Source organism: Vicugna pacos, chromosome 3 (assembly GCF_048564905.1).
Source record: "Vicugna pacos chromosome 3, VicPac4, whole genome shotgun sequence".
In the NCBI taxonomy this organism is placed as follows: domain Eukaryota; kingdom Metazoa; phylum Chordata; class Mammalia; order Artiodactyla; family Camelidae; genus Vicugna; species Vicugna pacos.
This window is the reverse complement of record NC_132989.1, coordinates 12002789-12013582: the sequence shown is the minus strand read 5'-3', so window position 1 is coordinate 12013582 and position 10794 is coordinate 12002789. Positions and strand designations below refer to the sequence as shown.

At 45.7% G+C, this 10794-nt stretch overlaps 1 protein-coding gene across 5 annotated transcripts in view; it reads left to right on the top strand.

Moving 5' to 3' along the window:
• Window positions 1–2982: 2982 nt before the first annotated feature.
• The window catches only part of GRIA1 (glutamate ionotropic receptor AMPA type subunit 1), a 292805-nt gene continuing 284993 nt past the window's right edge, over window positions 2983–10794 (top strand). For 2 of the 5 annotated variants that reach the window (XM_006214959.4, XM_006214960.4), the window contains exons 1-2: window positions 2983–3199; window positions 6218–6355. In XM_006214959.4, the coding sequence (XP_006215021.1) occupies window positions 3118–3199; window positions 6218–6355 (220 nt within the window). In that variant the 5' untranslated portion in view covers window positions 2983–3117. Of the gene's footprint in view, window positions 3200–3588; window positions 3618–4453; window positions 4595–5462; window positions 5466–6217; window positions 6356–10794 lie in introns of those variants that run through there. The other 3 variants (XM_072954176.1, XM_072954183.1, XM_072954181.1) reach the window with 2 other exon arrangements.

The following is a 10794-nucleotide window of genomic DNA, read 5'->3' as shown; positions in this document are numbered from 1 at the left end:
CCCAGTCTGCAGCATGGCTCCAGGCTCACGGAACATGCCGTGTCCTCTCCCAGCTTCTACCCTTGCAGGTGCTCTTCCCTCGGTTCAGTGTCTTCCCTCAGCCCTCACCTTCTGCCTGTGTCTCCTCCTTCATGGCTCAGCTCTTTTGGAGCCCTGCTGGCTTCCCACAGACAGACATATCGGGCGCTTCCTTCCTTCTGTGCACCCCAGCGTTGAGTCCACATCTGTTAGAGCATGGGCCATGGTCAGCCCTGGATGGCAGTTGGCTGGGTTCCTCTGTATCCCTCTTCAACCACATGCACCTGCCTTAAGGCAGAAAGTGTGCCCGATTCCTTTCCATGAATCCCCACACCCAACACTGTCGGATACGGAGTTAGGTTCTCCATCAATATTTGAATAAAAATAAACAGGTGAGCCTAAATGTAATTTGACCTACATGCCCAAGTTTGAAATACGTAAGCTCCACGTTTACTTGATCATTGAATAATTACGCATTTAATAGGCCAAGGGGAGCCACTGACCATATTTGAGCAGGTTAATGACATAGTTAGAGCTATATTTTAGGAAAATCTGTTTGACTACATGATTTATAATGATTATAGAAAATGTAGCATTTTGACTCCTGTAAGTCCCTCTGCTCCAAAGTAAGCAAAACAATTCTTACCCATTAGAGGTAGGCACTGAGGTTTTGCTAATTAATCCTTGTGAAGGGCTTTGAGATCTTGCTCTGAAAGGTGACAGAAGTGTGAAGCTTTTAGTGACAGCCTAATTATTATTATTACCAGGCACCAAGCTCAGAGAACTTAAAAGATCCCCAGGTACCATTCAAAATAGTAAGAGACAAAAAAATGCAGATGAAGAAATTATAAGATGGAATCCTTGTATCAGACTCTAAATGTTGGCAGCGACCTTAAAAGTGATCTTTCCTGATCTGTTCTCCCACCTTCCCGAGCTGACAGTGACACTACCTCGAGAAAGTCCCTGCCCAGTCCTTCCTGCTGTGAGAGCCTGAGCATTAATAGCTTGGGTCCGATGGTAGAGTTCCCTGTGTTCAAACCCCCCAGTCCCTTCCCTGCTAGCAGGGAAACTGGGATAAATGACCAGGCCTCAGTTTATCCATAAAACTGGGATTAGATTACCCACCACAGGCATTATTGCATAAGTAAATGATGCATGTAACATTGCTTAGCGTGGGACCTCCCGTGGTAAATGAATAAACATTAGCTGTAAAATCACTTGAGCTAATTAATATATGTGAAAGTGCACAGGAAATCATAAAGCACCTGATCGCCAAGTTGTTCCTAGTTTAGGGGCTCCATCAAACAGTCAGGTATTCCTTGCAAATACCAGCCCTTGTAGCTGTCCGGCGTGTGTATGTGATTATGTAATCTTGGTGAGAGAAAAGAGGAGGTTTTGATAAAATGGCCTAGTCAAGTGGCAAAGCAAAATCAGGTCCAAAGGCTATTCTCCCCTGTTATAACTGAGAAAAAATGGACTTTCCCTTTTCTTGGATTTTCTTCTGTTGGGTGGGAGCTTTGACCAGGGCAGTGGGCCAGTTGGTAATTCCCAGAGCATTCAGTTTCACAGGTTGAACTGTATGTTGTTTCTCAAGGCCCAGACTCCATTTTAGCAGGCCTGGGTCTTTAGGATTTAATCCCTGGAGCCTTGGGCTTTTCTCAGCTGTAAAATAAGGGTCGTGGCCACTCCCCAGGGCTGGTGTGAGGAGAGAGCAAGATAACCCTGTGAAGTTGCTTCAGAAACTGTAAAGTGCTCTGTGACTGTTTGGACTGTTGCTTTGCAACCCACAGACTTCCCCGAACACAGCTGTTCTCTTTACAGGTTGTTTCAGCAGAAGCCCCGCTCCAGGAGGGGCCGTGGAGTTCCAGTTTACACTAGACACGACCAGCCAGCATCCAGCGATCACTGAAAGAAGCCCGGATCCTCTCACTAGAACCCCTGCAAAATGACTCATGTCATCGCTCTGTGTAAGTATCCTTAGCTTTTATTGTACACCCACACAGTTCTGATGCTGTAGACTCCTGTGGAATGCAGGGCAAGGAGCTGAAGGGGGCTCGTTTGAAACGCCCAGGATTTAAGAGACCACCAATTCCCCTTGTAAAGGCAGCAGGGATCGCCAGAGGTCCAAGTCAAGACACTTGTCAGTCAGTCTGGGTCCTTGGGTTTGTGTTTCTATCATTCCTCCCAATGTGGACGTGGGGGAGCTTATTTATTTATTTATTTCAGTATTTTTTTCCTTTAAAGCTCCTAGGAGGAATTTCTAGGGTCTTCCCCTCAGGAATTAGTTGTAGGAATAATTGGGCCAGTGGAGTGCAGGAGATATATCCAGCACAGCCCTCGAGCTCCTAGAAAAAGTGACCTAGATCAAGCAGAAGGTGGATGGAGCACGAATGTGGGGACCCCCTGCCACCTACTGACTTACAGCCGAACCCACATTCCCAGTCGCATCTGCCGGGCTGGGGGCTGGGGGCTGGGGAGAGGGGGGCAGAGAGAGCCAACGAAGGCGGGGGAGGGTGCAGGGGACTTGCAGGGTGGTCCCTTTCAGGAGCAAGCTCCAGGTATCACGCCCCTTCACCCACCGGCACACCCAGAAAGGAGGCTAAGGTGAGGATGGGGAGGCGGGGGGGGGGGGGGGGTAAGGGAGAGGAGGTCAGCTGGGGAGCTCGGAGCAGGCTCCGCGGTGGGTATTAGCATAGCGCTGGCTGCCTGTGTGAGTGTGAGGGGGAGAGCGAGAGAGCAAGGGAGGGAGAGAGAGGCAGGCTGCGAGAGGAGAGCAGAGCAGAGGAGAGGGAGAGGGGGAGCAGCGCTCCAGCTAGCATGAGGACGGGCTTCTCTTTTCCGTGCTCAGTTAATCTGGCTGTCAGTTGGTGTTAACGCTGCAGTTTAAGCGCTCGGATTCCAAGGGAAACAGACAAACCTCGCAGAAGGAAGGAAGGAAGGAAGGAAGGAAGGAAGGAAGGAAGGAAGGAAGGAAGCCAGCAAGGAAGGAAGGGACGGAGGAAAAGAAGAGGCAACACGGAGAGAGGCATAAAGGGAAGGGGGGGAACACCAAATCTATGGTTGGACCTGGGCTTCTTTTTCGCCAATGCAAAAAGGAATATGCAGCACATTTTTGCCTTCTTCTGCACCGGTTTCCTAGGCGCGGTAGTAGGTGCCAATTTCCCCAATAATATCCAGATCGGTGAGTGAGAGGGGCAGCCTGGGGAGGGACTTTCTGGGTCTGGCCAGTTTTTGTGTGTCTGTGTGTGGGGTCTGTGTTCCCCCCACCCCCACGACGGGCTCTTGTGCTTGGCTGTGTATCAAAGCTGTCCGGTGATGCTGTCCGGAGATGTGAACACTTGGGCCACTGGCATGGGGAGGGGGCTTCTCTTGATGGGATGAGAGGCAGAAGGGAAGTGTACACACACACACACACACACACACACACACACACACACAGGTCCTCACACACCACTCACACTCTAGGCAGGAGCATGTGAAATGGAGGAACCACTGCTTTGGAGGAAGGAAAAAAAAATCAGGCTGTAACCAGGGAAAGGGTGGTGGGTGTTTAAGGAGTTAACTCCTTCCCTTGGTAGACGATGCCCGATTTCATTTATGTCTATAAATATGTGTGGTGTGTGTATTTACGTGTGTGATTATGTATTAAATATGCACATAAGTATTTGAGAGAGGCGGTGACTTCTTAGCTGGGGGAGGGGAAAGAGACCCTGTAAAAGGAGTGAAGGGTGCTGGGTTTATTGCAGCCACTGAAATAATGCTAAAAAATGCCCCCACTCTAGGTGAGAGGGGCTCTCTCTCCTGCTCTGGACTCTTCCAGCTGCTTTCTGTCTGCTGTCTGCCATGCTGGGCGGGTGGTCCCCACTCCTCTGAGATCCCGGAACTTCCTAGTCTGTCTTTTTTTTTTTTATCGCTTCAGTTGCCCACTCCTCCTAGATTTTCAGTCCAGACATTGTCTACCTTTTACACACACAGGAGCACACACAAACACATGCTCCTCTCCCCTCCTCTGAGCCTCCCCCATCGCTAAGCTCCATCCTCTCAAGTTGGAGGCAGGTTTCACCATCCTGCCTGCTTTTTTTGTTCCTTATCTCCCCTTCCTAGCTGTCGTGCTTCTCAAAGGACCCCCACCCTCCCTGTATTTTGGGGACAGCCAATATATCCTGCTTCTCCTATAATAATGGGTGAAAGCAAAACAAACAGGAGCATTAAGACCAATAACAATGCGTGTCCACAAGGGTTTGGGGATTCAGTGTGACCAGCATCTCCGTGCTGTTTGTGTCCCGGAATCCAGCAAACTGCTTTGTATGGAGGCATCTTGGTGGGTTTGGGTTGTTTTCTGTGCCCTACTAGGGGCATTGGTCCACTCAGGAAAGTTCCTGTTACTAGTAGTTTGTGTTCCTTGTGTGCCTGTGTGCTGGTGGGGAAATGTGGGGCAGGTGGTATTCTGCTGGGCACCTCTGTGCTGCAGTACCGACTTCTTTTGGCCTCTCCCGTGTGCTGGCTTGGTGGTTGGAAGAGCCAGGGAGTAACTTGCCTTGTTTCCTGACACCTGTTAAGCCGCATTCTGAAGTGTGTCTGTGTATGCGTATTAGTGCCTTCGACGCAAAACAAAACTTCCTGCCTCCGGAGACACTTCTCTTACAGCCCAGCCTATAGCCACCTACCTCCCCACCCCCACCCTCTCTCTTTCATTCATTGCAGGGGAGGAGGAAGAGAGAAAGGGAAGTGTTTGGGGTGTGGTCATCTGGGAGGGACGGTGGAGCATCAGAATCCTGAAGGAGTTTTTTCGATTTTACTCTTTAAAATGGAGGCATATGAACATGTATAAATCACTTCCTCTTATATGTATTGCCCATACTTTGCTGATTGGAAATACGTGTCTTGAGATACGTGCACTTGCTCTCCCCAAGTGTATTTGTGTCTATTGCCATGGAGATATATATATATAGGGGAGGTGTTGTGTGTACGTGTATATGATATATGTGTTCATGTATCTCTGCAGATTTTTCATCATTTTTAGCCCCAATTTGCGTGCTCTACTGATTAAATCATTGTTTTTGTTTTCAAATAAGGCTGAGACATTAGATTGGAGAACAAATGCTAAAAATATCACTCCCATCAGACAGTACTTGATTCTACTTGTACCGTCTCTAACGAAAACCTTATCATCTGCCTATTGGTTCTTAAAAACAAACACCTACCTACTGTGTAAGAAGTTAGAAATGCATCACAGTGGGGCTGTGGTTCCTGTTGAATCTGAGATCAACTTCTACGCAAACATTCATTATAGTTCAATGTCTAGGAATTGCTCATTTTAATTCACAGGAGTGTATTTTAATTGATTTACATGTCCACAGGAAGTATAAAGCTAAGGTGTGTACTCTTGTTTCTTGGAACAGGAGCCCCACCAGTTACCTTTGTTGTGCTTTTTACTAGAAGAGAATGTTTGCATCCTCTGGACATTCTGAAGCCCCCACATCGCTGAAGCCCAAGGTTCTGCCCCCTGCAAATACACGCGATGGCCATCCCTTATGTAACAAGTCATTCCTAGGTATCCGGGATCATGAGCGGTGAAAGGAGAAGCAAAATGCTGTTTGCAGAAAACCAAGAGTTTTCAGAGGAAATTAAAAAGCTTAGAGGACATGGAATAATGAAAGTGCACACAGGTCTTGCCAGGTCAAAGACTATCATTGTCCAAGTCAAAGCAAAGGGTTATAATGCTGGAGAAGCTCACAGGATCCCAGAGCCAGAGGCCACTCTGCAAGATTTATTAGCACTACTTCCTGTAAGGCTCTGTGGTGAGAAAGAAGTCCAGAACAGGAAAAATTAGACATAGTGAGGGTTTATGTGCATGCAAGAGCGTGGTCCGCCTAGGTGGTATGCACAGGGGTGGGGGGGGGGAGGAACGCCACAAACATCCTGTTTTCTCTGACCTGGGCTGAGTTGAGGGGTGAAGAACCATCAAATATCTGGGCAGAGCGACAGATGTTAGAGGCCCTTGTCACATAAAAGCTCATCTGTAGAAATTGAAGTTTCTGTGTCCAGTTGAGTCTATTTGAACCCTTACTCCTGCTGCTAAAGGCAACAACCAGGGAATATGGTCTGGGGAGAAGAAAAGGGCCCATCTGGGGCGTGTTGTGGAGGAAGCACACCTGTCTCTAGCCCAGATACCATGTTGCATTTTCTTTCCTCACAGGGGGATTATTTCCGAACCAGCAGTCCCAGGAACATGCGGCTTTTAGATTCGCTTTGTCGCAACTCACAGAGCCCCCAAAGCTTCTCCCCCAGATTGATATTGTGAACATCAGCGACAGCTTTGAGATGACCTATAGATGTAAGTAATTGCTTCTTTTTGTGAGATTTCTTTCCGCGATTGACCAGCAAAGAGAGGGCCTGTGTGTAGGTGGTGGTGTTGCCAAAATGACGAGTTGTCATCGGTCTTCATAACAGAAAGCCCTCCAAGAAAAATTTCCAGGGCCTTTTGAGGGATTCCATCAGTTGGTATTTTAGATCCTGCCATGCTTCATAGACTGGGTTGGCTTTTTCACTGTCAGCTAACTTTAAATGCCAGCACGATGGGTACTGGGTGGACTGCCTCTCCCCTACCCCACAGAGGCTTTCTGGTTTGGCTGAGAGAGTTGCCCACGTGGGAAACTTCTGAGAGATGTAGAATTAAAGGTTCTGACTTGGAGAATGTGGTTTAAAATGCTGACGCCTTTCCTGTGCGTGGTTGAAAGGAGAATATGTCCCTGTGGCTTGGTAAGAAAGGATACCTGAGAAGGTGTATATTTGGTTTCCCATATTCTAGAAATGACCAATAGTTATTCAAAAATTGATGCCTTGATTATTTCCAAAATGCTTGGAAGTCATTGATGGCTTGCACAGCTTTTTTAAGATGGCCTTTGAGCACAAAGAACAGAGGTGACCTCAAGAAAGAGAAAGGAGAGACGAATTTCTGCCGTCTGAACTGAATGCATTATAAAATGTGGGCAACAAGCAGCATTCTGAGTTTTTCTGACAACTAGGACTGAAAAGGAAACGTGTTTGGTTGCATGATTGTCATCTTAAGACAGGTGAAAGCGTAAACATTAACCAGTGGAGACAGTTTCCCTCCAGGGATTAAGCTCAGCTGGGAATTCATGGTGTGGAAGCGTGAGCTGAATGGGCATGAACAACTGGAAACTGGATTAAATTGGTACCAGGGGCTTTGTGTGCCACTGTGGACTGGGTGAGTTCTGCTGAGCTGTGGATGGCAGAAGGTATCCACCGTATTTCCTTCATCTCTTTCCCACTTTCCCCTCATTGTGAGCTCTCAGTGATTTGAGCTGAATCTGCTTTGAAGGCTCAGAATGAGAATTTAGCCTGCTCTCTATCCGTAAGACCACTCATAATGTATATACGAATTCCAAGACTTATGATTATTCCCATTACTTACTCAGCCATAAGAAAGAAGGAAATAGTGCCATTTGCAGCAACATAGAGGGACCTAGTAATGATCATACTAAGTGAAGTAAGTCAAAGACAAATATCATATGATATCTAAAAAAATGGTACAAATGAACTTATTTACAAAACTGAAATAGACTCACATACATAGAAAACAAACTTATGGTTACCGAAGGGGCAAGGGGTGGGGAGGGATAAATGAGGAGTCTGGGATAACTGGATACACATTACCATACATAAAACAGATAAGCAACAAGATCCTACTGTATAGCACAGGGATCTATATTTAATATCTTGCAATAATCTATACTGGAAAAGTATAAAATTGGAAATAAAAATTTTAAAAATATAATACCTGAAATAAAATGTGTATACATATATATATACACACACACATATATATATATAAAACTGACTTTGTTGTACACCTGAAACATTGTAAATCAACTATACTTCAATAAACAAAGAATTATAATTATCCCAAATTCCATTTATTGAGGACCTAACTGTGTTTCAAGAACTGTGATAAGTATTCTGGGGGCAATTATTGTCACATTCATCACCACCGACCGAGCACCCGCCGTGGCCCGCGCAGTACCCTAACTGCTTTTCGTGTGCTACTTATTTAATCCTCACAGGAGCCCTGTAGTGCTCTCTGTTATCTTCCTTTTAGAGATGAGAAAACTAAGGCTACAACAGGTTATGTAACTTTCCCAAGGTCACCTAGGAAGTCACTGGTGGTCTTGTGACCCCAAGGCCCATGTTCCTGGGCACCGTGATAGATGCACAGATCACCAACAAACCAACGGGAGTTTTCAGAGTCTTGTAACGCAGTGGTCTGTGAACAGCACCTAAGGAGGAAACCTTATAGTGCTTCAAAGTGGAGCTGTGATTTTGCACAGGAGTGACCCCCTGAATAAATAAAACAGCAATGCTGCATTTTGGTAATGCTGAGGTTAAAAATCTTGTCAACTGTGTTACTCATCACCCTTAAAAAGAGAGCTGAAGTTTAATTGTTGAATTGTAGTTCTCTGAAACCATCTCCCTGGAAAGCTAAAATAATATTGAGTAGGTATTTAGCTAACAGATAACCTCGCATTTCTTTTGATATGGCTCGGAGGAGGATCTTTAAGGGGAGGATTTGGGTGTGGATATCAAGGTATCTAAAAACTACCAGAGATGACACATAACTTTTGCATACAGGTATAGATGCTAATTTATTTGTCGGGGAGAGGGTCCATTGCTTTTGTCATCCTCTCAAAGGGGTCCAGTACTCAAGAAGGATCACTCGCTTAGGGAATCCATAATAAATGGCTGGCAGATAGAGTCATTCATACTGCTGAGAACTGTCTATAACAGAGCTTGGTGGAAAGAGATGCTAACTGCTGTTCTAGTGTCAAGATGCCGAGTGACCGGACAAGATAATAAAAGGCAAAAATGGGAGGAAATTTCCTGAGGCAAAAGGTGATGCTCTGCATCATTAACTTAACAACCTAAGACTTGATCTCTAATTGGGTTGTTGGCCACTTATTGGGAAGATAGAAATATGATCCAATGTCATCCATTGGTTAGTGAACCTAGGTTCTTGAACTTGATTCCTACCATATACCAGCGTATAGATTTCTATGAATTTGGCCATTCTTTAAATGGTTCTTCGATGCTATGAACTGATATGGTCGTTGATTGGGAAAACAGAAATGAAAAAAAGGTCCTTGCTCTTAGTTTACAGTCCAGTAGGGACACTGCTGGGGGCATTGCCTGAGAAGCAATAATGTTATCTTGTTCTTAGACCTTCGGTTTCTCCTGTTTGGCTGCAAGATCTGAGAGGGGACTGGGGTGGTAATGGTGGCATTGTAATTCCCAGCCTGCCCTGGAAGATATTCTGTTAACTTTCATATGAATCTAGGGAACCCTTTGGGGCTACATTCACCGCAGCACATTGATCCGGGAAAATTGAAATCTGTCCCAATTTAAATTGAGTAAAACATGTCAAAGGGAGCAGAGAGGTTTTAGGTAGGATGTGTTAACTAACCATTATGGAAAACCAAGAAAAGCATCTTAATTCAGATTTAATTTCATGTGCTTTTTAAAAACTCTGGACTAGTGGTTAACCTTAAATTAAATGCCCCAGTCCTACCTCCAGAAAATAACCAAATCTTTGTTTTTTCATAATTTTTCCTGTCATTTGATTTTTCCCCCATACGTTTTGCTATTCATTATCCCTCCACCAGAGGGTGGAGAAGGGAAAGGAGAGGAAGTGTAAGAGCAACTATTCCTGCGAGATGTATTTGCAACAGGGGATTGATTGGAAAGGCAGAGTGGTCGTCATTGGGTGGGGGGTGCAGGGGAGAGTACTGCTGATACCTCTGGCCAAGATGAGGGTTTTGTGTCTTCTTTGCTTCCCATCTTTCTTGCTTCCCTTTTCCACCATCATTAAGGGATAAAGTGGTGGGGTCTCCTCTGGGCACTCTTCCAACCCCACTGGGGCAGGAGTTAAGGAGCCTGCCCATAGAGCTGGCAGTTACTGGCCAGCTGCTCAGCTTCTTTTGGTGCCTTTATGGTAAGTATAAATGAAGGGACAGATGAAATACTAATTGGGGTTTCTATTAGAGGTCTCAGGAGAACTGTTACAACTGAATTCTTATTTTTTTTTATTTATCCATCCATTTATTTATCCAGCAAACACATGCTGAATGCTTACTTTGTGCCCAGCACTGTGCCAGGTGCTAGGAATATAATGGACAACAAAGAAGACACAGCTTCTTTCCTTGTGGGGCTTACAGTTTAGCTCAGAGGTCCTCATACTTCAATGCACATAAAAGTCACCCAGGGAGCTTGTTTAAAGCAAGAATCAGGGGCAGACTCTAGACTTCCTGAATCAGAATATTTAAGAGCTAGCCTTGAGGAGATTCTGTAGCAGTTAGTATGGGGATCACACTTCGAGAATCTCTTTCATCTAAAGAATCTTCCAATCCTTTAGCAAGCGTTTTTGAGCCCTTCACCAAGCCCTGGTGTGGTGTTCAGCACTAGAAATGCAGACAAAAGTAAGACATGTTCCCTGCCCGGGAAGACTTTACCCCTAGTGAGGCCAACTGTCCTGTAAAGGGAAAATTAAAATGTAATGATGTTGGTGTTAGAGCAGCCATTTGTCGGGAGTGTTAGAGCTGCTTTGAGAAGCCGAGTTGGCCACTCGGAGGGTGGTGATTGAACTGAGGCTCAGTGATAAATGGGAGCTTTCCAAGAGGTCAAGGCAAGGGGGCCAGAAACACTGGAGGCAAGTGTGTTCCAGGCAGAGGGAACAGCACATGCAAAAGAAAAGAGAACTCT